Genomic DNA, 26,766 nt, shown 5'->3' with positions numbered 1-26,766 from the left:
CTTCCCCCCCCCGAGGCGCCCCCCCCCTCCCCCGGCCCTCGCGGCCCTCGCAGTCGGGGGCTGTGGACGCCGCCACGCTCCGGGGCGCAGGGGGAGGCCCCTCGGGGCTGGCGGGCAGGGGCGGGGCCTGGAGGCGGGGTTTGCGGGAGGGGCGGGGCGGTGGTGCGCACGCTCAGTCCTGCCCGCCCCGCCCACTGGCTCCGGCGGCTGGAGGACGGCGGCGGGCGCTGCGCCGGGTCGGGGACGCGGGCGTGAGTGCGCGCGGCCGCCGGGGGTCGGGGCGGAGGGGCCGCGGGGGCGGGGGCAGCGGGCGCAGGTGCCGCCCGCGGGCCGACCCTTCCGGGCTGCGCCGTTACGTGACCGCGGCAGGCCCGGGGGGCGGGGCGGGGCGCAGGGCCCGCCCACATCCCCGAGGTCACGCCGGGGGCGGACCAGGCCGTCAGAGCGCCGGGTGGGGCAGGTATTCACCTCTCCCCTCCCCCTCCCCCTCCCCCTCCCCCTCCCCCCTCCCCGCTCTCCACCTCTCCTCTTCCCTCCCCCCACTCCACTCTTCCCCCCTCTCCCCCTCTCCTGTCTCCTCTCCCCCCTCCCTCTTCTCCCCCCTCCCCCTCTCCTCTCCCCTCCCACCTTCTCCTCTCCCCTCTCCCCCCTCCTCTCCCCCCTCTTCCCTCCCCCTCTCCTGTCCCCTCCCCCTCCCCCCTCTCCTGTCCCCTCTCCCCTCCTCTCCCCCCTCTTCTCTCCTCTCCCCCTCCCCCCTCCCCCTCTCTCCCTCTCCTGTCCCCTCTTCCCCTTCTCCTGTCCCCTCTCCCCTTCTCCTGTCCCCTCCCCCCTCTCCTGTCCCCTCTTCCCCTCTCCTGTCCCCTCTCCCCTTCTCCTGTCCCCTCCCCCCTCTCCTGTCCCCTCTTCCCCTCTCCTGTCCCCTCTTCCCTTCTCCTGTCCCCTCCCCCCTCTCCTGTCCCCTCCCCCCTCCTGTCTCCTCTCCCCTCTCCTGTCCCCCCCCCCCCCCCCCCGTCTCCTCTCCCCTCTCCCCTCCTCTCCCCTAACCCTCACCGGTGCGGGGTCTGGGGAAACCCGCCTCCAGCACGTGGGCGGCTGGAGAAGCCCCCTCCGTCTGGGGTCCGCGCTCTTTGCACTCGGGGTGACGCCTCCCTGGAGCTCGAAGCGCCCCGAGCGCGGTGTCGCTGCCGCGCCCTCCCCGTGGATCCCTCCCCGTGGATCCCTCCCCGTGGATCCCTCCCCGGTGCCATTCCGGGGGATCAGCCCCAGGGCCGGCGGGGCTCCTGCCGGGGCAGCACCTGAGCGCCGACCGTGCCCGCGCCCCCCCCGCCCCTCCCGGGCAAAGACTTGCCTCCTAACGGCCCCGCCACTTGCTTTTCTTTAGGGCACGCGCTATGGCGCCCCGGTGGCCTGCGTGGTCCTTCCGGTGGCGCGTGGCCTGCGCTCCTGGAGCCTTCGCACGGCGGACGTGGGCGGGGGCGCCCGGGACGCCCTCGGGGGGCGGCCTCCTTGAGCTCGCGGGCACCAGCCCCCTGCTTCGCAGAGGCAGCTCCGGGGCCCCCCGCGCCCCCGAGGTGGCGCTGACCTGCGAGCGGTACCCCGTGCGGCGCCTGCCCTTCTCCTCGGTGTCCGAGGAAGACCTGGCCGCCCTGGAGGGCATCGTCCCCGGGAGGGTCATCACGGACCCGGGGGAGCTGGAGGCCTCGAACGTGGACTGGCTGCGAACCATGCGAGGTGAGCCGAGGAAAAGCTGCCTGCGGTGACAGGTGCTCCGAGGACAGAGCTTGCGGAGACTCGGGTGGTGCCCGCCGCCTTCGCGCTCAAGGACGGCACAGCCCCCGCTGCTCCAGGGGCCCCCTGCTACCGCTCGCTCCTCTCAGCTCCCGTGTGACAAAGCACCAGGGACGGGGCTTAAGAGGACAGATGGCTCCCTCAGTTCTGGAGGCGGCTGGGCTGAGATCAGGTGTCTGCAGGGCTGCACTCCCTCTGGAGCGGGGGACCCTTCCTGCCTCTCCGGACTTCTGGGGGATGCGCTTGGCTTATGACAGCATCTGCCCAGTCTCTGCCTCTGCCATCACATGGGACGTAAGAAACACCCAAACCTGTAGAGAATTTTTATAAGAGCTTATTTGAGCCCAAGCGATGACGTGCCAGGGAGCAAGACCTCAAATGCTCCAGAAAATAACCCTTTTGAAGCTTTCATGAATTTGAAATGAAGGAAAGACCATAATGAAGATTACATGAGAGTGGGAGAAAGCAAGGTGGGGATTGCATTACAGGACAGTTAGCAACCACTTGAGAGTGGTTATTACCTTTATTTAGGAAGTGTGCTGATGTAGATGTACAAGAATAATTGACAGGGTTGGCTTAAGGCAAAGATAAGCCTTTTACTAAAAAGTTATGTGCCTGGGGCAGAAGGGGGGCAGTTGTTAGGGACACTGACAGACTAGTTATGCCGGCTCCCACTTGCCACATCTGGACCTCAAATCATGATAGCAGAGAATTATAACCCAGTGAATAAAAGAAGATCCCCTGAGCCCTCACTGATGTGATTGAGTAGCTAAGTAAATAAATGGGGGAGAGAGGAGACCCCTCCTTACAGTACGAGGTCCGGTATTCAATGTAGGGTGGCTGAAAATCACTGTTTGGCAACCATCCTAAGAATCACTCCTGGCAGGAAAATCAACAGATGCTAAATTCGCAGGTGAGCTTGGAGGAGCAGTAGGGTATCTACAGAGTGTCAAGTGGCTGCCTACAAGATGCTTGGTAACTTGCAGTGGAGAAGCCAGGCAGGAGCCCCTCCCCTCACATCCGGCCACCTTCATCGGTACTGCAGTCAGCACCCTCTGCCGGCCTCTTCACCTCCCCTCAGTGCACACACTGACTGCTGTTGCCTTTGAGGTTTGCGGGTGACCTTGGTTGTGTGGGTCACCTCACCAAGGAAGCAGAAAGTGCTTATGAAGAACCTTCTTTTCCCCTCCCAGAGCGTAGGCCCAGGAGGTCCCCTCCTGTGTGTAATGCTCTTTTCTGTCTCAGGCTGTAGCAAGGTGCTGCTGAAGCCCAGGACATCGGAGGAGGTGTCTCACATCCTCAGGTAAGAAGCCCACCGTGCCTCTCTGTGGTTTGTGAGTAGTTTCCTCATGAAGACATGCAGACAGACCCAAGGAAGCATCCTGTGCAGGGCTGAGCCCAGAACCTCAGAACCTCAGAACCTCAGAACCTGGGTGCTGGACTGAGCATGGTGTGGGAGTGGCTGCAGACTCCAAGGAAATGGACTGTACGTTTCTTGATTTTTTATATCAATAAACTGTCATGTTCATGATAGGAAAATTGGGAAACATAGAAAACCGTAAAGAAGAAAATACAGTCTTAGCCAGTGTGGCTCAGTGGTTAAGAGCATTAGTCAGCCCTTGCACCAAAGGGTTGAGGGTTTGATTCCTGGTCAAGGGCACGTACCTGGGTTGCAGGTTCGATCCCTGCCCCATGTTGGGGTGAGTGTGGGAGGCAACTGATGTCTCTCTCTCTCTCTGCACCCCCTTTCCTCCCTCCCTTCCACTCTAAAAATCAATGGAAAAAAATCAGACAAGGATTCACAGAACAAACACCAAAAATAAAACAAAATGTAAAAGCAACCGCTAATTTTTCCTCCAAAGATAACCCCTGGTGGCGTTTGGTGGTTTTAAATGTTGTCACATTATATTTAAGACATTGTAGGTTTTTTTCTTGCCATTTGCAAATCCATGCCCGTTTCTTGGTGCGTATTCTTCTTCTGTGCCATTTTCGACCCATGAAAGGTTCCCACCTCACAAGTGCCCTACAGTTTACAGTCCCCCAAAGTTGCCGGACCACACCAGGTGGTCTTGAGTTTCCATTATCCATCAAGCTTCCATGTGCGCCTGCTCTCACAATCCATCGCTAGAGGCTGGCACCTTGCCGGGTGGGTTTACTTGATGCTCGCGGGCACACTGCCTCCCAGGGGTGGGCACACCCATTTCTCCAAATCCTTACCCATCGGGGGGCCCTCGATTGCCATCACTGCCCTTCTAGCCAGATGTTGGCCCGGAGCGTGTTCCTTGGGACTGGGTGGGTGTGGAGAAGAGGGAACTGATACCCTTCCCGTGCTTGTCCCAGGTACTGTCATGAGAGGAACCTGGCTGTGAACACCCAGGGGGGCAACACGGGCCTGGTGGGGGGCAGCGTTCCTGTCTTTGATGAGATCATCCTGTCTACTTCCCTCATGAACCAGGTGGTCAGCTTCCACAACCTGTCTGGTGAGCCTGGCTCCTCTAGGTGCCACCCTCTTCCTTTTCAGCTGCTGGGGTGGGCGGTGGGGGACCTGGGCCTGGGAAAGAAAGGACCAGCTCTGTCCATGCCTGGCCCTCTGGACATGTCCTCACGGGGGGTGTTATTTAGTTGGCCACTTAGTGACTTACACTGTGTGCTTGAGGTGAAGCGGATGGGCTGCCACTGTGGCCCCTTTGGACTCTGACATTCTTGGCCAGGACTGCGTTTGGGGGTGTGAGGTCCTGTGGCATGACGGGGCTTCCTGCTCGGTGTGGCAGCGTCATGGTGTTGGCTGCTCGAGCAGGACGTACAGGCTGGATCATTCTCTGTGGTGGGGGCACCTGGGCACCATGGGGTGCCTGGCAGCATCTCTGGCCTCCGCCCGTGCAACACCAGCAGCACCCCCAACCAGAAATGTCTCCGGACTTGTCACGTGCCTGGGGGGGCAGAACCACCCTTAGCTGAGGACCACTGCCTTACAGCAACCCTCTCTTCGCCTTCCTTGTGCATGCGTGTGCGTGCGTGTTTTCTCATTTTCGCCTGACCAGCTTAGTTTTTCCTTTTTTTTCCTGTCCTCGCCTGAGGGTGTGTTTCCCATTGCTTTTCAGAGAGAGTGAAAGGGGGAGACACATCAGTTGTTTGCCTCCCGCATGCCCTGACCGGCCGGGGCCGAGCCTGCAGCCGAGGCACATGCCCTTGTCCGGAACTGAACCTGAGACCCTTCAGCCTGCAGGCGACACTAACCACTGAGCAGACTGGCCAGTGCCAGTGTTTCTTTCTCGTGGTGCTCACAGAGATAACCTCTTGGGAAGGGATGGGGCACAAGCTCCTTTCTGGGTTCTGGGCCAAATTCTGAGGTGGCCGCTCCTTAGCGGGAAGTTGCACTGGAGGCTCTGAGTCACCCTGAGCTGGGAACACTGTGTAGCTCTGCTTGCTCCATAGGGATCCTGGTTTGCCAGGCGGGGTGCATCCTGGAGGAGCTGAGCCGGTACGTGGAGGAGCGGGACTTCATCATGCCCCTGGATTTGGGAGCAAAGGGCAGCTGCCACATTGGGGGGAACCTGGCGACCAATGCTGGTGGTCTGCGGTTTCTGAGATACGGCTCGCTGCGTGGGACTGTCCTGGGCCTGGAAGCGGTGAGTTGGAGCCACTGCCATGCTTGCAAGTGAGGCCCTGCTCCCAGGGGTGCCCGGCCTGGCTTCCTGTGTCCCCGTGCCAGTCTGAGGGCATGGCTCTTCCAGCCTTTTCTCCGCCGTCAGTGTGCTCACGAGGCCTCTGAGTGAGGCCCCTTGGACTTGGCTGTCAGGTCCCAGGTATGGGCCCTGCTGCATCTCTAGGTATAGACCCTGCCTTTGCCCAGCTTCCCTTGAGAACTGGGCTCTGAGCCTCATGGTTGTGGGTGGAGGAATTTCACTCCAGCCAGGGAAGAAGAGTCTTTCCTTCAGCCTGATGGGGTAACTTCAGGCCCCACCCTGGGCCCCTGCTTTCCTGGACTGTGGGCTGGTGCATAAACACCCTTTTTTCCTACTCTCTGGCCAGGTGCTTGCCGACGGCACCATCCTGAACTGCCTCACCTCCCTGCGGAAGGACAACACCGGCTATGATCTGAAGCAGCTCTTCATTGGGTCAGAGGGCACCCTGGGGGTCATTACCGCCGTGTCCATCCTGTGTCCGCCCAAGCCCAGGGCTGTGAATGTGGCCTTCCTTGGTAGGTGCAGTGCCTGCCACTGGGAGCTAGGCTTTCCTGGCTTCTTGCTCTTTGCAGAGGGAACCAGGACCTGGCCTTGGTGTTCAGTTGGGTGCGGAGTCAGGCCTGCGGGCTCTGGGTGGAACAGCCTTGTTCTGCACCCAGACCGGCTTCCTTGCCTCTCTTATCATTTGTTACTCAGGAGCATGTGCCTCAGGTTCTTTGGGAAACGGGGTCGCTGGGCATAAGGTCGAGGGCACCGGTCTTTCCGGTGGGGCTGGACAGATGCCCTCCCTTCCCAGGGGACTTGAATCACAACCTTGCACCTGCTTCCCGCAGGCCCCACCCTTCGTCTGCGTCCACCCCCCTTCTTGCCTTCATCCCGTTGGGTAGCTGTGTGGTCCATCTCCACCTGTCCTCGGTCAGGAGGGGCGCAAACCGCCAGTCTTCTGGAGGCTGCTGTGCCCCTAACATACCAGTGTGGCCAGTCAGTCCCATCAGGGTCTTCACTCTGGGTGGTCAGGACCATCCCCTCCTAACGTCTGTGTTCTCGTCTGGACTCTTGGTCCTGTTTGTCTTCGTTTCTTGGATCGTCATCACCGTTGTTTTATAAATGTGCTGTTTCCCTTCTTCCTGTCCTGTGGGGGGCGCCTGCTGCAGACGGGTTCTCACTGTCAGTCTGTCTGAAAATGCCTTTGACCCATGCTCATTCTCGAGAGGCACGGCCACTGGGTGTACAGTTCCAGGCGGGCACGCGTTGCTTCCACTGTTGGAAATATGCCACTCTGGGCGCCCCCACGGCTGCTCTGAAGGGGTCCACCTCTCTTTGGACACTGGGTCTTTCATGGTTCTCAGTACATTTCTCTGGGTCTCCCTGGCCCGCCTCCTCTCAATTGCAGTATCGCCGTTTTCCTCTCCTTGGCCTGTGGTTAAAGGTGTCTTCCCTCCCGTCTCTCACCCTCTCCCATCCTTTCCATCCCTTTCACTGTCTGTGTTGCATTCCACCTGTTTCTTCCAACCTGTTCACGAATGCTTTCTTCCGCTGTGGTCCACGTGAGCTGAGCCCCTCTGCAGCCACGTTCTAGCCACGAAGGCCCAAGCCCTTCTCTCTCATACACTCTTCCTGATTTCTCTGTGGCCTCTGATCCCTGACCCTTCCCTGGCCCTTTCCACCTGCAGCAATCCACTGGGTCCTTTCTGCCTCCCGGCTGGACGGTCAGCTCCCTCGCCCTAGGCACCATGGCAGCCTCTTGGTGTTCTGTGAGTGTCTTGAGCGAGTCACAAGGAAACCTGAGCACTGCTTTAGTAAGAAGAACAGTTAAGCCTTTTCCAGAGGAGACTGCTTCTGGCCTGTGCACAGACTTTCCCAGGTCTCCTCCCCTCTCATTTCCCATGGCCTCCCGCACCATGGGCATCCTCAGCGAGCCCTCTCTGTCTTTGTCTTCCATTCCTGTGATGTCCTTGTTGGCTGACTGGTGGTATTTCCCTTGGTAGTGCTCCTGCCACTCTGAGGCCACTTTGCTCGCCAGCTGGGAGTCGGGTTGTCAGGCTGCTTCACAGGGGACTTGGATGGGTCTGGGCAAAGGTCTGTGCTGGCGTGTGCCTGAGGCGCTGTGCCCTGTGCAGGTTGCCCAGGCTTTGCTGAGGTTTTGCAGACTTTCAGGACCTGCAGGGAGATGCTGGGGGAGATCCTGTCAGCGTACGAGTTCATGGATGCTGAGTGCATGCAGCTGGTCAAGCACCACCTCTCCCTCACCAGCCCAGTGCAAGGTACTGACCCACGCTGATCCTTTTAGGTATTTGCATGGGATGGCTCAGGCTGTTAGGTCTTCATCCTGTGCAGAGGGGGAGGCGGGAAGGAGGATGCTGGCTCCTCTGCAGTTGTGGTTTCACCAGGACTGAATGAGCCTAGAATTCTCATTTACTTTCATTTTAAATGTGTCCTCAGTTCACTTAATGCAGTCCGGTGGGACAGAGCTCTGGCGTCTTCAAAACAACCAAGTGCACTTGCTAGAAATGCTGTCCTGTCTCCAGGACCAAGAGACATGCCATTCTGTGACATGCTCACCTTCCAGTCTCTGAGTGCAGCACCCGCTCCCAGTCCCTGCTGAGATTATGAGCCTAGAGGTTAAAAATATTCAGCTGCAGGTCTTGGTGATTTGATTTCTGAGATCCACCCTAAAGAAATCATCATTGTCTTAGCTGCCCTAACAGAACCCACAGGCTGGGTGGCTTAAAAAAATTTATTTCTCTTGGTTCTGGAGGTTGGGTCCCCTCAGGTTGATATCCAGAGAGCCCCACTTCCTGGCCTGCAGACGGCTGCCTTCTCACTGTCCTCACCTGGTGGCCAGAAAGAGCTCTCCAGTGACTCCTCCTCCTCTTAGCAGGGCACCAGCCCTACAGGATCAGGGCCCCACCCTCTGACCTCATCTAACCTTAGTTATCTCCTTAAAGGCCTTATCTCCAAACAGTCACATTAGGGGTAGGTTAGGGCCTCACTATGGGAATTGGGGTGGGGTGGGGCACAACTCAGTCCATAACAATTATAAATAAGGAATGAAATTATAAATTTTGAATGAAATGCTACTTTTGTTATTAACTGGGAAACAATGCAAATGTCCAGTGGTAAAGAAATAAGACACATACAACCTTTGGAAAGATGATGGACCTCTGGGTGCGATGGACCTCTGGGTCCCTGAGTGGACGGCAGGCTTCTGGGTAGACTGTGGGTCTCCCGGGGTTTGGCAAGAGTGGCCTCCTATAGCCTGGGACACCCCTGGCCCATCCAGGTGCCAACAGTGAGGGCTTCACAGTGTCCCCTTGGTGGTTCCTGGGTTTCCAGTGAGTGTGGTTGTCACAGTGAAAAGTCCGTCTTCAAACCATCTGACATTCAGCCTCAGTAGAGCTGCTCTGCAGGCTCTGGGCCCATCTGCACCACAACAGCCCTCAGAGGTATTTTGGCTGTGCTGACCCGGAGCTGTCCTGACCCAGCCTGAGCACCCTGCCTGCCCTTCCTGCCTTCTGCCCTCCAGAAAGTCCGTTCTATGTTTTGGTCGAGACCTCAGGCTCTAGAGGGGAGCACGATGCTGAAAAGCTGAGCAGCTTCCTGGAATCTGTGCTGGGCTCCGGCCTGGTGACTGACGGGACCCTGGCTACTGACCAGAGGAAAATCAAGGTGTGTGTCGTGGTGCCCTCATCCTCTGCCCAGCCCCACTCATCGGGACCACGTGGAAGGCCTCGTGTCCGCTTGAGTGTGGGTTGTGGCTGGACGTGAGTGGCTGTCCCAGCTTTGGTAGAAGAACCTCTTTGGAAACACACTCTTGGTGTCTAGGCCACTTCAGCAGTGTTTTAAACAGAACTGTGCAGCCGTGGGAGGCGTAGCGCGGCATTGAGCCAGTTGTGGGGTGAGACGTTTTCCTGAGTATGACTTGGCACCAAGAGTGACTCGGCCTCCGAGGACAAAGGAAGGAAGTGAGGGGCCTAGGACAGGGGAGCCATGGTCACAATGAGGGGCTCGGGCCTGGGGCAGGGGAGCTATGTCACCATCACAGGGCCTCCTGGGTGCTCCCCTCCATCCCATTTCCCTTCGTGGTCCCCTGAGCTGCAGTGTGGCCAGTGGCCAGCAGGGGGCAGTGGCAGGACAGGGCCCAGGTGGGTCTGATTTGGGATGAGGGGAGAGTGGGATCTTGTCTCTCAGTGATCGGTTGGTTATTGACTCTATGTCTCTACTATTAAACCTTTTTCTCTGCAGTTACTTTTACGTTAGTTAGATGTTACACGTACGGAGTTACAACAGTACCTGGCCAGGCCCCGGTCAGGCTTGATGCTTCCCCCCCTTAGCTCTGCTCTGCCCACAAATGTCCTCCCGGCCCAGGCACAGCCCCCTCCATCGGTCTCACTGCAGAAGACAGCAGACACCACTGTGCTCCAGGTGTCTGCTTGGAGCTCAGGGAGCAGGTTACCTGGGTGGGGACCCTCCCTCAGAGGATGGCTGCTGTCCTTTTGTGGGGAGGTAGGAATGTGCTGGTCCTGGCCAGTCTGGACTGCTGGCTCCACGGCCTTTTTCTCAGATGGTGGTGCCCAGAGGTTTAGTGCTGGGGGTAGGGAGCTGGGCTGGCTTCCCCCCAGGTAGACCAACCAGAGGGGGAGATGGCAGGTATGGGGTTTGGGAAGGGGCATTGAGCAAATGCGGGATGGAGGGGAGCACCCAGGAGGCTTGTGCAGAATATCCCTGAGCCAGTGGGACAGGCGGGCGGGTAGGGAGAGCAGATCTTGTGGCCCTGCACGTACGACGGACATGAATGGAGGCCCATGGAGCCAGTGGGTAGAACAGCAAGTGAGCTGGGGGTCCTCATGGCTCTGGCACCTCTGCGGGGACTTTGCTGGGCTCTGGGTTTATGAAGGGCCGGGCCACTAGGACCTGCTGATAATCGGGGGTCAGCGTGACCCATGGGACTGTAAACATCAATGAAGAATGGGGAAATCATTATTTTTAGGGGTGCTCATGGCACTATACTTATGTTAAAAACAAAAGGGGCATCCTTACCCTATAAATTTCACCATGATGTCTCCTGAGATGGTGGGGTATGTGGGGGCAGGAGTAGGGATGAGGCCCAGGTGGGACAGCAGGGCCCAGCGGTGGCACAGCACACTGTCTCTGCTCCCTCACAAGGGCTTCAAATGTCCACAGTGACAAGTTAACCCAAACAGGTAAACCACAGCTGGGTTTGTGTGGAAGGGCAGCACTGCCGAGACAGTCCCCTCCAGACCCTGTCCCCAGGCCCTACACCCCCCACTGTCCCTGCTCCAGCCACCAGCACCCCTGTCCCACCCATGCCCTGAGTGCCCCCTGGCAGCCCAGGGCCTATCCTTGGGGGCCTCCCCAGCCCCTCGCCCATCAGGCAGCCCCGACCAGCCATGCATCCCCCACCCCATCCCCCAGACCTACAGGATGTACCTGGAGTGTCCTCCATCATTGCTTGTCCCCTTCCAGAAGGGGGCACTTGGTGCCTCAGTCGCTAGCACTGAGTGCTGTCCCGGTGTCGCGTCTAGGATCTTGTTGGACTATGGACCCTTGGATGGAAGCCCAGTGCCTGTCACAACACATTGCCGTGGACGCCATCACCATCAGGTGTTGACTTTGCCTGTCTCCTCTCGTCTGTCCACCCAGACGCTGTGGGCCCTGCGGGAGAGGATCACGGAGGCACTGAGCCGGGATGGCTACGTGTACAAGTATGACATCTCCCTGCCTGTGGACAGGCTGTACGACCTTGTGACCGACCTGCGCGCCCGCCTCGGCTCAAAGGCCAAGCACGTGGTGGGCTACGGCCACCTGGGTGAGCAGAGTTGGGCATGCGGACCGTGGTTAACCGTGGGCTAGCTCAGAGCCATGTCCACCTTCTGAATAGTGATGGACAAAACATGGGGTTGAGAGATTCCTAACCATTTTCCTGAGTCTTTTGGGTATTTGGGGAAAGAGTGCCATTGAGCATGAGGAGCTCCTTAGGTGCAGTAGGGCATGGACCCTAAACCTAGAGTCTGAGCAGGACTGAGATCCCCCAGTGAGGACAGCAGTGACCCTAGTTAGAGGACAGCACAGGACAGTCTGTGGGACTTGAGTCAGGAAGGCTGCTTCAACACAGCGGTGTGAGACATCAGGAAGGGTTGGGAACTTTGGTTACGTTGAAAGTGAGTAACCCTGTTCCTCAAACCACCTTCATGGGGATGATGGCTGGCAGAGCCAGGGACTAGAAACCTTAGCATTCGGGGAGAGGGCCGAGGGTGGGCGCAGGGGTACTGACTGTCTTCCTCCTGAGACAGGTGTGGTGGAGCCACCAGCTGAGGGTTTAGACTCCAGACTGGGTGAGTGCTCCTCTGGGGATAGTAACTCCAACCTGTGCCACAGCTGAGGACACCATTGTGGTCCCAGTGGGCTGAGGTCTCTCCCTCCGTGAAATCGGGAGTGAATGCTGAGTTTGTCGGTGCTTCAAGATGACCGAGCACTTGTCCTGTAACAGTCAGGGACCAAATGACACTAGACCCTCCTGAGGCTAACAGGACCGTGTTCCCAGGGTGAGCCCCACTTGGCCATGTTCTTTTCTGTATCTTGTTTGATCCCATTTAATTCTGCATGGGAACTTTTTGGGAGTCTTTCTGTCGGGATCCTTGATTCTGTCCTGGCTGATGCTGGGGCAGTCGCCCTTTTTCCGTCGCTGGGAGTCTGTACGCAGTAGTTTTCTCCTCCTGTGTTTGGAGAACTTTCCAATGAAGATCAGTGGCCAAAAGTTTGACTGCAGACAAGTTTCCTGAATATCTAAAGGATAGTCCAGTTTGCATTTTTTTCTGAGCTTGTCCTGGCGATTTTTCTTTCTAAGAACTTGTCCATTTCTTTTAGAACTTAGAATATGTTGGCATAATGGTGCTCATTGTATGTCTTGATTCCTTTCGTGGTGCTCGTGTGGTCAGGGAAGTGCCCCAGCCAGGGAGTAGCCATCACTTAGCCACTGTGGCTCCAGGTCCCTGTGTCATCGTGAACAACGCACATGGCCTCTCTACGGACTGCAGTGGGAGGGTGGAGCGTCCATGGGTGTGATGCTTGGAGCCCCCTCGCTGGGACTCTGTCTCCTGGCCTCTGTGGTTGGCATGCCCCTGCCCTGCCCTTCTGCAGCCCTGACCTTGGCCCCAGGCTCCCAGGAGTCATTTTCTCATCTCCATTGTCATTTCTCCTTAGACCCATGAGTTAGGCAGAAATGTGTTTTTAATTTGCAAATGTAGGGGAGTTTTCTAGCTGTATTAAAAACCGTTGACTTGCTGTTAATTGCACTGGAGCAAGAGACTGGGCCTGTGTCATGTGGGGACTGTGTCACACCTGGTCTGTGTTACACCTGGCCCTTGTCATGCCAGGCCTGTGTCACATGGGGACTGTGTCACACCTGACCTGTGTCATGCCAGGCCTATGTCACATGGGGACTGGGTTACACCTGGTCTATGTCATGGTAGGCCTGTGTCACACCTGGTCTGTGTCATGCCTCATCTGTGTCAGTCAGGGACTGTGTCATTCTGAAACTAGTCAGTGGCCTGGTGGGTCCAGTGTGCAGTCGGATTCCAAAACTGTGACGACTCCCTGAGAGAGCTGCTCTGAGGCCCTGGGGCCGTGTTTGCACAGATCCACATCCTGCTGGCTCAGGCGCCTCAGCCCCCAGGGGACAGTCTAATCTGTCTGTCCTGGTAGCTGCCAATTTGGAAGATAGGAGATTAGAGCTGTTGTTTTCTTCTGTAAATGAACCTCTTTATCTCCAGAGTTTCTTCTGCGTGGAGCCTCTTTTGTTTGGTGTACAGGAACGTTGGCTGTCCTGTTTGCTGTTTGCCTGACCTGCTGGTTTTCCTCTTGTGACTCAGCTAGCTGTTTTCTGTCCGTGACGTAGACTTGTGTCTTGAAGATAGCACAGAGCTAGGGTTTCTTCATCATTGGCCACTCTGTCTTTATTATTATTATTTTTTAATCCTCGCCGGAGGATATTTTTTCCATTGCTTTCCGCAGAGAGTGGGAGGAGAGAGAGAGAAAAAACAACGAAACACATCAATATGAGAGAGACACATCATTTGGTTCGCTCCTGCTCATGCCTGGGCTGGGGTGGAGCCTGCAGCCGAGGTATGTGCCCTTCGCCGGAATTGACCCTGGGACCCTTCAGTCCGTGGCCAGCGCTCTAACCACTGAGCTCCCGGCCAGGGTGGCCACTCTGTCTTTAACTACAGCATTTGGTTTATTTGTGTTGGGCAGGGAAGGCTCAACTTCTCCCCCTACCCTCCTAAGTTCCTCGTCTGAGGCCTTGGAAATAAGATCCACACAACAGAGCCCATGAGAGAAACAAGTTCACTAACGCATGCAACTCACACGCAGAGGACTCAGTGATAGGCGCTCAAGGGGGCTCAGGGCGCGGGCATCTCAACAGAGAACAGTGCCCCCTAGAAAAGTCGCAGCAAGAGGACAAGGACCTGCAGTTTCCTGGGCAGCAAACTGGGAAGGTCGATAGCTCCCTGGGGAACTGGACCACGTGCTGTTACCTGAATCCCTTTGGTGCCTCCGGCTGAGTAGGGCCCGGCGTTCCTGGCGATGATCTCTGTCCTGGAGGGGTGTCGATGGGACCCCTTTACGTGGACGCCCTGCTCTGGTGAAGGGGGGCCGGACGGCTGTGCTGCTTAGTTGCCTTTAGCTCAGAGACGACTCGAGCTGCGGGAGCCCGTGTGGGTGGTTTTGCTCCCTTCGCCTGCGGTTGGCTGTGGTTGTGCTCCCGTCACTCACTCCCTCGGTTTGTCTCATCCTGCTTTCGACTTTCTGTCTGTCCCATTTCTCCTCTATTTCTTTTTTCCTATTTCAGTCTTCTTTTGGTTGATGTTTTTTTCTCATTTAAGGTTTTTCCATTTACCAAGTAGGGGATTGTATGTGTATATCTGCTCCTTGGGTTGCAGTCCTGGAGTGCAGCTGGTGTTCTTAGCTGAGCCGTGTGTGACATTAACCAGTGTCATTAGCCTCCTCCAAACAACGAGTGGGGTAATTTTATGGGTCCTCCTGGTTGGGCTGTCGTGCCCAGATGTTTAGTCAAACACCAGTCTAGATGTCGCTGTGAAGGTCTTTTTTAGGTGGGATGAACATTTAAATCAGGAGACTTTGAGCAAAGCAGATGATCCTGCATAGCATAGGTGGGCCTCACCTAATCAGTTGAGGCCTTAAGAGAAAGAAGACTGGGGTCCATCCCCTAAGAGGAGGGACTCCTGAGCCTTCAGCTTGCCCCTGGGTCTACAGCCTGCCGGTCTATCCTGCCAGTTTCTGACTTGCCAGTCCCCACAATTGTGTGAGCCAGCTCCTTAAACCGTCCCTCTCCCTGGTCCTCCCCCACCCCTGCCCCTTTGTACACATCCTGTCGGTGGTTCATCTGGAGGGCCGTGACTGTAACGTGGGCAAGGACCTTGGGACCCTGTGGCTTCGATTGTTATAACCCGCGGTTCGTACACTGTTCTGGAGTAGATCTCAATTTGATCTTGTGTTTTGGCCCCCGTGGCTGTGCTGCTGTGGTATTGGTGTGGTCATTGTTGGTCCAGACCCGCGCATACCCCTAGTCCCGCTCTGTCTGCTCTTAGCCTCCGCCTGGTCTCATCCTTCAGAGTTTCCTACTAGGGACGTAGGTGACAGAACATCTCAGATTTTATTTGCCTGAAAACGTATTGATTTTGTTCTGAAATGGATTTCAGCAGTTTGGGGTTGACAGTTCTTTTCTTTCTGCAGCGTGAGGTCTCGCTTTGCTGTCTTCCGACTGTGTCACTGCAAAGTTAGCTGCGAGGGCACGTGTTCCATGTAAAGGAATCTGCTTTTCCTTTCTCACTGCTTTTACAACCTTGTGTCCCTCTGGTTCATCTGGGTGACAGCGTGTGTTCTGCTGGGTCTCCAAGGGGAACAGTGTCTTCAAACACTGTTCTTCCTGCTCCTGCTCCCCTGGCCCTGTTTCTGGAAATGCAGCCCAGTGCCCTGCCCATGGTCTCCCGCCCCATCGCTGATCGCCGTACCTGTGGTCGGGGCTTCAGTTCCTGCTGCATTCAGAGCGTTTTGCCATCTTCCAGGTCACGCGTCTCGCCTTGCTCTGCGCAGTGTCTTGGTAACCCTATTTGCTGAGGCATGTGCTTCAGCATCATACTTTATTTCTAGAACATAGATTTGCAAATTTAAAAACTTTGCCTGGCCAATGTTTTGTATTCTTTAAAAATATGTTTTTATGATTTCTTGAGAGGAAGGGAGAGGGGGACAGAGGCATAGAAACATCAATGAGAAACATCAATCAACTGCCTCTCCCCCCGCCACTGGGGACGTGCCCTGACCAGGAGTCCAACTGATCTCTTGGTGTACCAGACTACGTTCAGCCACTGAGCCACACCAGCCAGGCAGTGTTTTGTATTTTTTATCTCATTTCTTTAAACGTGAAGCATTTATATTCTGTTTCTGGAAATGGCAGGATCTCGAGTCCTGTGGTCGATTCTGCTGCCCTGGCTCTTGGTGGCTTCATTTTGTGTGGATGTAATTTGTGGCCTGGCTCATGTACCTGAGGTCTTTGCCTGTGGGAGTGTTTGAGGCCTGGGTTGGAGGTGACTTGCTTGTTTGTGCAGGGGGTGGGGAGGGTGGGTGCAGACCTGGGCCCCCAGCCTGGAACCTCAGCATGTTCACATTCTGAGCTCAGTGTCTGTGGACCACCAGGTAGTGTGAACTCCAGCTGCAGACTTTGTGCTGGTTGATGGTGGGCAGGGGAGGTAGGTCTCCTCCCACACGCAGTTCCCTGGGCAAGGCCTCGGCGGCATCTTCAATTGCCTTGGCCCTGAGTGCATCAGTGGGGACCACTTTTGGTGGGAGGGGTCCCTGTTATGCACCCCACATTTGAAACATCCAGATGGAGGGAGGGGGTATAAGAAGCTGAAGGTCTCTGGATCAGAGGCCACAGGCCCACCCTCCTGTGACTCCTCTGCCCTCTGTTTTGCCCCAGGTTTGCTGTGTTTGTTCCAGCCTCTGGGAGCCCCTTCCTCAGGCTCTGAGGCTCCCTTCCCCTCAGAGTGGACAGTAGCCCTCACTGGGCCTGGCCCACTGTCCGCTCAGCCCCTCCACCTCCCTGACCACTGACTCTGGGTGTGGGCCTCTTCTCTGTGTGTTTGTGTTGGCTCCCATGAATGCTGGCCACACCCAGCTTCTCCAGGGTGTTACCTCCCACGTCTCCCAGGGCAAGCACAATTCCTGCCTCTCTCCTGCCTGCTCCCTAGGGCATCCCTCCTCCTGGTCCATGGTAACTCCACTGCCTGCTCTCATGACCCCAGGTACTCCCTGGGCTCCCTCCAGCCAGGGTCCATCCAGCTCACAGCCCCACCCAGCTCATTGGTTGCATTGACTTGGATCCATCTGGGTTAATCTTGTGTCTTGTCGGTGCTCTGGAACCCCTGAGAGAGGGTGCATGTGGGCAGTGAGCCCGCCGTCCCCAGGGCCAGAGCCAGCATGTGTTTGGATGATTCTGGAAAGCCAGGGCCCTGGGGGTCTTAGTGAGGGGGCCCGAGGCCAGAGAGCAGTGGGGCCAAGCAGACCTGAGAGGAGGCAGCTGGGGAACCAGGACTTTGTTTGCAGTGGGTGTTGGATGGGCAGCCTCGGAGACGGAGGAGGCATCCTGGGGGTGGGGTAGGCCTCCATGCTGTCCATGGGGGGCCTCTGGTGGGGATGGGGCCATCCTGGGCATTGTTGGTGATGTGAGTCTGGTGACAGCTGACAGTGTGGTCAGACCCCTGGGCTCTCAGTAGGTGAGGCTTTGGGGGCTCTCAGTTGGGAGCCCTCGGAATGTGTCGAGCTAGTGGAGGGCGGGGTGGGGAGAACTGGAGAGAGAAGTGAGCAGAAGCCCAGGGAGCTGGGCCCCTGGAAGAGGCTGCTTTTATCACTGCAGGTCAGTGGCCAGTGGCTTGAAGAGTTGGAACCAGACAGAGTACAGGGAGGGGGCTCTTGGCCCTGCGCAGCCTAACCCGTGGGTCCCTGTCCCCCCAGGGGACGGCAACCTGCACCTCAACATCACAGCAGAGGCCTTCAGTGCATCGCTGCTGGGTGACCTGGAGCCTTATGTGTACACATGGACGGCAGGGCAGAGGGGCAGCGTCAGCGCCGAGCACGGTGTCGGCTTCAGGAAGCAGAGCGTCCTTGGGTACAGCAAGCCGCCCGCGGCCCTGTCACTCATGCAGCAGCTCAAGGCCCTCCTGGACCCCAAGGGCATCCTGAACCCCTACAAGACACTGCCTGCCCGGGCCTGATGGGCGTCGGGGTCAGTGGGAGTGGCCTTGGTCCAGTCTTGGTTTTGCCCATTGGAATGAGCGCACAGGGCTGGTGTGGGCTCGGGCCTCTGTCCCATGGAGCCTCCTGGTTGGAGGGGCTGGGAGATGGCTCCAGGGAGCTGGGACTCACTCTTGGGGCAGGAGCCGTCCTGTGAGCGGAGAGGAGGGAGCTGCTGCGTGCTGCCCTGGCTGCTCTGCCCAGCCTATAGGTGGACACTTCCTTTCCCTTCACATATAGGGAGGGGGTCTCCTGCCGGAACATCCTGGACAGGTCGGTGGATGAGTGGTTCTGCCCACTCAGAAATAGACCAAGGAGCACCTGCCTTTGTTTGAGGACCGCAGCCCTGGGAAGAGCACTGTGGTCCTGCCCCCCCACCCCCCATGTGGGACAGTGCGAGCCCAGCTGCCTGGGCGGTGGTGATGACTTCACATGGACAACATAGAGCACCAATCCTTCCTGAGGCTCTAACCCCAGAGCCTGGCTCACCAGGGGCTTCATCGGTGACGTGGAATGAGTGACTGCTGGGCCCTGGAACGTGTTATTTCCCTCCACAGTAGTCAGAGCTCAGGCCTCTGTCTCTTGCACTCGGCTGTCTGCTGTGATGAGTCCAGACAGATGGGCCATCCGCGGCGAGGCCCCGACAGGCACATGTACATGCTCACCACACAGCCTTCCTGTGTTCCTGCTTCAGTGACCCCCCAGCTTGGTTGTCCCTGTGGACTTGTGGTCCCTGGGCAGCTTCTGGGCTGTGGTGACTGTCTGGGAGGTGGGACGCACTTTCCCTTTCTGGCTGTTGTGAACTTCCAGTAAAAGTAGAATCAATCAGGACACGTTCCTTGCTTCTGTTACTAGAAAAGTAATCTCATAACAGCCCGTGGAGAAGTGCCTGTGTGCCACGTTCCCTAAGCACCGGACATAGGGTTGCCAGAGTGACCAGCCTGGCCCTCTCCCAGACCCTATTCTGTCCCGGCCCTGGCCCCACCCTGTTGCTTGGAGCCCTGTCTCATGGGGCCCCTAAGGCTTAGGCTCATGTCAGGCAGGTCAGTTCATGTTTGCAATGACTCTCAATAATAGTTTTACGACTAAGTCAGATTGTTTATTTTTGAGAATTAAAACTGCATGAAATATTAAACGGCTAAGAATTTTGAGGCATTTTCTGATAGAGTAGTGGCAGGGCTCTGTTAAGGCGGCCCAAGGACAGGGGTTCTGGGAGCAAGTGCTAGAGGAACCTCCATTTCCCTGGGGCATGAGCTGGTCCCCAAAATGTCAAAATGTGAAGTGCCCTACAGTTCACTCCTGCAGAATCCACCTGTGCACACACATGCGCATGTATGCAGTACATACACATGCACAGATACACACTGAACACAGACACGTGGACAGCCCAGAGTACTAATCCTTCCTGGGGCTCTGACCCCAGGAAGGGGTCACATGCATACACAGGCTTGTTCCTGGGACATGCACAGAGCACTCTCTGCATGTGGGGTCTTGCTGGCCAGGTTGGGGCTGGCTTTTTGAAAAGGAGGTGACTTGCCTCAGATCCTCAGAGGGGTAGGGAGAACTGGAAAGGGACAGCCGCCTGCTCCCAAGAGAGAACGTGGCTTGAGGAAGCTGGTTACACACAGAACCTTCCTGTGTGTTGAGACTGTAGCTGGGCTCACCTTGGGGAGGGTACCTGGAGGTCAGGGTAGGAAGGAGGTATTGTTTTTGTATTTTTTGGATGACTTGCACTTTTTTTTTGGCCAAGCTCATGTACACTTTAAAAAAAATCCCACACAGGACAAACCTGGCAACAAGCTGATTGAGAGATCCGGGTCAGGGGAGCCAGCTGCCACTGGGCTACCCGCAAGGCCTCATTGGAGGTGCACCCATGGTCCCTGCCCCCATACCCTAGGGAGTGCAGCCCAAGCAGAGTCCCTGCTCCCCCATCTGGTCCCTGGGGCCACCTGCCTGGTCAGGGTCCTAGGCTGTGGATAGGCCACACCCTGGTGGAGGCTTGTGTTCTCTTGGGGGTGTTTTGACCCAGCTAGATTTCAGGGCACAGGTCAAGGGCCAGTTTCGAGCCCCTGTACTGGCCCAGCAGTGGTTGCATCAGGACGACTGTGACTGCCTGGGCTAAGTGGCCGGCCTCCTCTCTGTCCCCTCTTTGTCTCCTCCCTCCCACTCTGCCAGGATTTAAAACAAGGGCCCCACCTTCCCTCCTGGGGTGAGGTGGGGTGGGGTGGGGTAGGGGGCTGCTGTGGCAGCTCCCTGGGCCCTCCTGCCCCACTGGCCCCAGTAGCAGACTCCCATGTCTGTGGCCACTGTTCCACTGACCCTGGCTGGGTGCCCATAGGCAGCCTCAGGCGGCCACGGCACGGGACAAACCCTGTGGTGCCTGACACTCAGAGCCTGGCAGCCGGCCACTCTCTCTGTCCTCTGTCCTTCCGAGGTTGGCAAGCAGCTCCTGGCACATAGCCTCTGACCCCCTGGAAGCCAGGTGTTTGAGGCTGGTGTTTTTCTAGCTGCTTCTGGGTTGGAGGCTGGGGCTGCTCCGCCCAGTGGCAGTTACTGGACATGGGACATGGTTTCAGGCCAGGCATTTCCTACCAATGTGACCTGGAGGGCAGTGGGCCCCATGAGGACCGGGTCTCTGGGAGCTCACAGTGTTGGGGGGTGGGGGTGGGCAGCTGTTTGCTCTCATGGTGTTTATTTGACACTGGGGAGCCGGGTGTCTTTTAGACCCCTCCCTCCAATTACTCATCTGGCTTTTTTTTGTGGCGCTGAAAGTCAGTGGCTCAGAGTCAGTGAAACAACACAGCCTAGCAAAGTGGACTTGGGATAGGAAGTGAGGGGCAAAGTATGTTTATGATCATAAAATGTGCACCCTAAAGACAGGGAGGTCTCGAATGTTCACATACCCAGGAAATCCTATTGGAACCAGCGGGAAACACTGACTAGACTTCTGTCTGGATGACACCGCAGACCCACTGGGCGCAGGCAGCATGCCCTTGTCCCACGGGGAACGCACTCCGTGGCTGCGATCTCATGAAAGCTGGTGCAGTGTCCACGAGAACAGCACAGTGAATCCCACACCATCCTGGCCACGCTGCACACTCAGCGTCACGTGGAAAGAGGAAGCGGAGCAGTTCAGTCGGGAATGTCAGCAAACCAAAACCTGCCTTCCAGTCCCCGAACCCCAAGGCCTGAGCCCTGAACCCTGAGCCTAGCCCCCTAGCCTGTGGGGTGGAGAGACAACTCCTCTCCAGAAGCCATCTCCACCAGGCCTGACTTCTGCTGAGGATAATCTCGAGCGTGCCGGAGGTGGAGAGGGGTGGCCATCGGGTTTGGATGAGGAAAAGCTTATGATTTTTGCTTTAAAACCTCTAAACTGTGCAATGTGAGAAGAGGTTATGTAAGAGGGGCCCTTGTGGAGACACTCCCTGGAGGAGCCCAGGGAGTGGCGAGGGAGGGTGTGTCTGTGGTCTCAGCCCGGGGAGCAGGTTGGGGAAGTGTAGGGGGCAAGGCGTCTGCCCCTCAACCCCAGGGATGTGGTTGGGGATGGGAAGCCCTGCCCAGGCCTGTAGGGAACGGAGTCCCTGGGGACAGCAGGCTTCCTGTTAGCTCAGGACTTGGGGTGTTCCATGACTGGATCCAGAGGGCTCTGAGGAAGAGTCTAGGGGTCGTGTTGCCCACAGGGCTCCTGAGGGCAGCCACTGGAATGCTGCTCTATGGAGAGGGGCGATGACAAGTCACAGCGCAATGTGCCTGACCCCTGACCTCGACCCCACTGACCTCACACTGGACGCAGTCCCAGGCCATCCCTCCAACTCCTCCCTGATCCCCATGAGGACTAGGGTGGCTCAGCTGGCTTCACCACCCCACCCCCACCTAGGACACCACCCACCATCCTCAGCTCGAGGCCCCTCGGACTCAGGGGCCCAGGGGAGGGCAGGCTCTTCCAGCAAAAGTTCAGGCCATGAAGGCCACATGGGGAGTGGGGACAACTGAGTCACCAAAGTTTCTAGATCAGTTCCTGGTGCAGGGGTGCATGAGGAAGGGGCTTCTGGGACAGGCCCTGGCCCTGGTCCAGACGTGTGCAAATAGGTGTCCGTGGACGGGGCTGGGAAGTGCGTGATACGCCCTTGTTTCTGGGCGGAGTTTGCAGCAACCTGAGCCTCGCAGAGAGGGATGGGTCATGTGGGTCTGAGGGAGACTGGTGTGAGGGGTGGAACGTTGGACCTGGTTGCTCACATTCCAGCTCATTTGGTCTGAGGCAGAGGTCTGGGCTCTGGACCTCCTCCTGACTCAGGCCTTGGGGTCAGTTCATGTGCTCTGGCCAAAGCCAGGGCCCGGAGGGGCTGCTGCCTGGAGGGTCCTCTCGCATGTCGCCAGCTGGATTCCTGGTGCCCGCTTTCCTGGCAAAGAGGTGACTTCTGATTCTGTGGATGGAAGCCCCTCCCACCCATGGGTCCTGCCAGCTCCTTGCCCATGGCCACCCACACCCAGGGGAGGAGGAAGCACTTAGCCTGGCTGGCCTCCCCTCCCACCTTGGGTCGGCCCCAGAGGCTGTCCATCCCCACGGGATCCAGGCCACACACCTGGCACAAGTGTGAGCATGAGTGGCTAGAGGCAGCCCTGGCCACGGTCAAGGTCCCTCCTAGCAAGCAGGTGGCAGGGTGGGCTTGGAGGTGCCCCTGTGTCCTCTGCTCTGGCCCTGCCTGCAGGGGTACTGCCAGCCCCCAGACTTCACTCGTGGCTTCTCCGTGCTTCATCTACACCTCTGGCCCTGGTCTTATGGGGGCTCCAGCTGGAACACACAGGTCACAGGGGACCTCTCCCTCCTTCCCTGGGTCACCTGGGCAGTTGACCTCAAAAGTCCATGTCATGGGCTCTGTCTGAGCTGGCTGGCAGCAAAGGCTCTGGGCCTCCTGCCTCAACTCACTCTTCCTGCCTGGATCTCGGGACCTGGGACCCAACTGGAGTGGGGTGTCCCTAGGCCCCAGCACCTGCAAGGGATCCGAGTCATGACGACGCTTGAGGTGCGGGCTGCTGGGTGGAAAGAGAGCGTTCCCTTTAAAGATGGAGCAAGGCAGCCCCCGGACCTTCTTAGAGGTTGGAATGCGGAGGGGGCAGGGAGCGTTGAGGTGGAGAGCTGCCCAGGCTGGAGTCCACACCATGACCTCAGGGTGCAGGTGGAGGGAAGCAGGGACGATGGACTTCCCACCCTAGTTGGATGCTGTGGGTGAGGTGTGAGGGGCTGTGTGCCTGCCGAGGGTCTCTGAGGCCAGGGAGGCCAGGCCTGAGTGTCTCCCGGAGCCCATGTCCACACAGCCCTCTGGATGCCCCCCCGGGGCTGGCCTCTGGTGGATGACCTGGCTATCTTCCAGCCAGACCCCTCCTCTGTGATGCCCAGATCCGGGATGCATCGAAGGTGAGTGGCTGTCCCCACCCTGACTACAGGACCCCCCACCTCCCAGGGTAGAGGACACAGGGAGACGTAGGCCCCACAAGAGACCTCTGCGGGCGCTACACAAGGAACTCCTCTTTGCTCTGTCACCGAGCCCATCACCCTCTGTAGGGGTGTCCCGGGGCTCAGGCCACCCAAGGGCCCTCTCCTGTCCCTCCGCTCGTCTCCCAACCCCCCCCCCCAACTTGGAGGGTCAGAAAGGGGCATTGAGCCCCTTGGGGTAGGAAGGGAGGAGGTGGGGTTCAGGGGGTCCAAGGAGGGCTCTTGATGGGGGTGGAAGGATGGAAAGGGGACGGCATGGCTCCTGGCCCTCCATTCCCTGCCTTCTGCAGCCCTGACTGGGGTGTGAGCAAGGCGAGGTTGCTCAGTCAGTGAGCCAGGCCGCCTGGGTGCGCAGCCTTCCTCAGGTGGTGGGTGGGAGGGTCCAGCCAGGAGGGGGGTTGCGCTCGCTGGTACAGACCAGGCTGCCCATGGCTGCTCCCCAGCCCTGGTTGCCATGGGAGGGCCGAGTCCCTGCCACCCCAACCCTGGCACCCAGCTCCCCTCCCTGCCTACAGGGTTTTAAGTCAGTTCCTCTCCTGGAGCCCCAGCCCCTACTGCCGAGCAGCCACCGGTGGGGCCTCGCTCCCCCTTCACCTGTTCCCCTCCTTGCTCCTCACCTACCTGACAGCTGACTCCCCAGATCCTTCGGCCTCGGTGTCCTTAGCTGCTGCCTCCTCCCCTCCAGCCTCCCAGCCCCCACCAGCTGAGGCTGGGCCCTTGGGCTCCTCCTCTCCCCTGCTGGCTGCTCCCGAGGGGCCCTCCTGGGGACTCCTAGCTTTGGACACCAGGTGCTGAGGCCATGGCCTCCACCCAGGCCTCGCCCTGGACCCAGCATGCAGCTGCGGTCTTTCTCCAGAGGCTCCACTCCTTGGGCCCAGCCCATCACCAACTGTGCCAATACCCCGGGACCTGGGCCACCTTCAGGACTAATGGTTCTGGGGTCCCTCTGTTCCCTCAGGATGGGGCCCTGGGATGCTTCCCATGGTGTCCTCACAGCTGCCCTTTCTCTGGAGTCCCCTCTCCAAGTGTTCTGAGAATTTGACCGTGTGGGCTGTGGTCACTGTCTACACCAGGGTGTTGGGTTAGAGTTGGGGTTACAGAAAAACACAACAAATTTGGAGGAAAGTAAACATTTGTAACAACAACAAAATCTGAGGCCCCAGAGGGTGGGAGGTGGGGCCTCGGCACTTCTGTCCTGAGATGTCCCCACATGTGGCACTTAGTGTCCCCCCCCGACCCTGGGGACTCCCTCCCGTCTTTGAACAGGTGAACAGTTGGCTGCCCTGGGTCTGGCTGGCTGGTCAGTCCGTCGGTGGCTTGGTCAGAACGACTACCCTTTTCTCCAGCCCAGCGCCACAAGTGTGCCCCGATGACTCAGAGGAATGCATTTCGTAACCAGTAACTGCTGCGGTTTTCCCTGACTCACTTGCCCCACTGGAACTCCCCCAGGAGCTAGGCTGGTGCCTGCATCGGGCCCAGGGAGGGCTGGCCCTGAGAAAGCATTGGAAACCCTACATCCTGCACCCTGGGGCTCCTGCCTCTGGGAGGAGATGAGGGAGGTGGGCACAGTGGTGGGGACTGGACGTTGGATGGGGACGGGGCACAGAGGGGAGGACCACCCACAGACTGCCTAGGGCCTGGCCCCACCTCCCACTGGTCAGTGAGCAGTGAGCACCCTCCCTGGGGCCATGGGCTGGCTGGTATCTCCAGCGCCACGTCTCTCGCCTGGGCTGGGGCTGAAAACTCAGCAGCTTCTTAGAGTGGTGCCGTGTGCCGTTACCCAGTGCGTGCCTGAAACGTTCCGCCAGAACATGGCACTCCCAAGAAAGGCTCCCTGTAGGAGAGCTCGCCCTGGCTTCATGCCTTTCCCCTGACCTCCGACTTGGCCCTGTGGCTTCGCTGGCCTCTGGGCGTGAGACGTGCAGGTAGCCTCCCGACTATCCCCCAATAAAGAGTGTGTCCTGGTGGCCGCTCCGGCCCAGAATAAACACCCTGCCCGAAACAGAACCTATGGCAGGGCCACCACTGCCCCACAGACCGTGAGCTTGAGGCGCGGCCCCTGCTGCAGAGCCTCCGGGGTTCGGTGGTTGTCACGCAGCACGAGCGAGGGGCTCGCTGGCCAGTGTGTAGGTTCGTGTCCTAACCTGTGGGTTTGTGCTGCTTGGGTTCCTGGCGAGGTGGGTCCTGCTCGTGCACTGCCCGTCTGTCCTTGGCGGTATCTGATTTTTCTTATTTCAACTCCCACCCCCATTTTAGAACTGAAACACAGGGTGCTTGGCTCCAGCTCCCCTCCAAGGATGGAGGCAGGGCCTCACACTTCTCACCCCGTTTTAGTTGAGGGCTCTCCTGGGGAGCAGACCCCCTGCCCTCCGAGCCGTGGCCCCTGGAGCTCTGTGTATGCCGGAGAAATGCCACAGTAGAGATGGCGTTCCCACACTGGTGGCCTCTCCCGCCAGGCTAGGCGAGGGTTAGAAAGGGTGTGGCAGTGTCTCCCCAAGAGCCTGGACTCGTCCTCAGTGGCTGTCTCTCCTGTCCAAGCCCTCAGCTCACCTCCTATATAGCTGGCAACTGCACCTGCCACTGGCCAGGACAGGGGACCACCGGTGGGCTCGGACCAATCTGGGAGCAGAGACTCAGTGGCACAGAGAGGGAGCCTTGGGGGAAGGTGGCCCACAGAAAGCTGTGCAGCCCCAGCCCTGCACCTCTCCTCGAAAGAAGGCACAGCTGAGACCAGGGAAAGGCAGGCTGGGTGTGGGAGGAGCCTCTGTGGGGCAGGCCCATGGGCTATGGGGCCTTTAAAATTTTATTTTATGGACTTTACACGTAGTCAAGTGCTGCAAACATTTCCCCAGTCTGTCATCTGTTGGCTGTCTTTGAATTAGATGTATTTATTTCCTGAAGAAGGAAACGTTCTGCAGCAAAATCTACTGATATTTTGTTGCACTTCTATGATGGTACCTCATTGAAAGTTTTTTCAGCCCAAGATGTAAGAAACAGTAAATTTCTTCCTAGCATCAAGTACGCTTTTCAGAAGAAAAGGAGAGGGAGGAAAACTGAACTTGGTCTAATATTTCCCTTCTTCCCACTCAAAGCTGTTGACTGTCTTCATTTCACACGCGAGTACTTTCACCTCCTGAGTTCTGGATCCAGAGGCCCTGGAGGCTGCCCACAGCTCCTCCAAGCTCACCCTGGGCCGACTGACCCCTGGGGTGGGCGGCGAGGTAGCCAGGAGGGCAGGAGGAGGAAGGAGCTCCCACCTGTGGCCCTCTTCCTTTGGCCCCGTGTTAATCCCTCCCATTGGAGGGTGGAGGGCGTGGCCTCACACCTGAGCTGGCAGCTGAGCTTCTCTGGGAGTCAAGTTCATACTCTGCAAGGTGCCACTTGCAGCCTGTGCCCAGGGGGTGAGGGCCGGCAGGAAGTCTGAGCCCACTTGCCCTGCTGTGCCAGCGCCCAGGACCCGCCAGC

At 58.0% G+C, this 26,766-nt stretch overlaps 1 protein-coding gene across 10 annotated transcripts; it reads left to right on the top strand.

Moving 5' to 3' along the window:
- Positions 1 to 186: 186 nt before the first annotated feature.
- On the top strand, positions 187 to 18,956 carry D2HGDH (D-2-hydroxyglutarate dehydrogenase). Of its 10 annotated transcripts, none has more exons than XM_081142930.1 (11): positions 191 to 251; positions 1,382 to 1,731; positions 3,034 to 3,091; positions 4,129 to 4,268; positions 5,224 to 5,417; positions 5,821 to 5,989; positions 7,595 to 7,738; positions 9,001 to 9,143; positions 11,139 to 11,304; positions 17,529 to 17,799; positions 18,048 to 18,956. In XM_081142930.1, exons 2-10 carry the CDS (start codon positions 1,392 to 1,394, stop codon positions 17,786 to 17,788), a joined length of 1,614 nt encoding a protein of 537 aa, XP_080999056.1. In that variant the 5' UTR covers positions 191 to 251; positions 1,382 to 1,391; the 3' UTR covers positions 17,789 to 17,799; positions 18,048 to 18,956. The 10 variants fall into 10 exon arrangements, 9 of the variants coding, with proteins under 9 accessions (XP_080999059.1, XP_080999056.1, XP_080999054.1 ...); XM_081142932.1 differs by lacking the exon at positions 191 to 251 and adding an exon at positions 409 to 460; XM_081142933.1 differs by lacking the exon at positions 17,529 to 17,799 and having other exon boundaries at positions 187 to 251.
- Positions 18,957 to 26,766: the final 7,810 nt, after the last annotated feature.

The sequence above is a fragment of the Miniopterus schreibersii genome (assembly GCF_964146895.1).
Source record: "Miniopterus schreibersii genome assembly, chromosome: 7".
NCBI lineage: Eukaryota > Metazoa > Chordata > Mammalia > Chiroptera > Miniopteridae > Miniopterus > Miniopterus schreibersii.
The sequence above is the reverse complement of the archived record's forward strand: the minus strand, read 5'-3'. Positions and strand labels throughout refer to the sequence as shown.

Bases quoted from the DNA above. Each gene is read 5' to 3' on its own strand.
- D2HGDH (XM_081142930.1), top strand. From the start codon at position 1,392: ATGGCGCCCCGGTGGCCTGCGTGGTCCTTCCGGTGGCGCGTGGCCTGC. The intron at 1,732-3,033 runs GTGAGCCGAGGA...TTTCTGTCTCAG, and splicing joins CTGGCTGCGAACCATGCGAG to GCTGTAGCAAGGTGCTGCTG. The intron at 11,305-17,528 runs GTGAGCAGAGTT...CTGTCCCCCCAG, and splicing joins GGTGGGCTACGGCCACCTGG to GGGACGGCAACCTGCACCTC.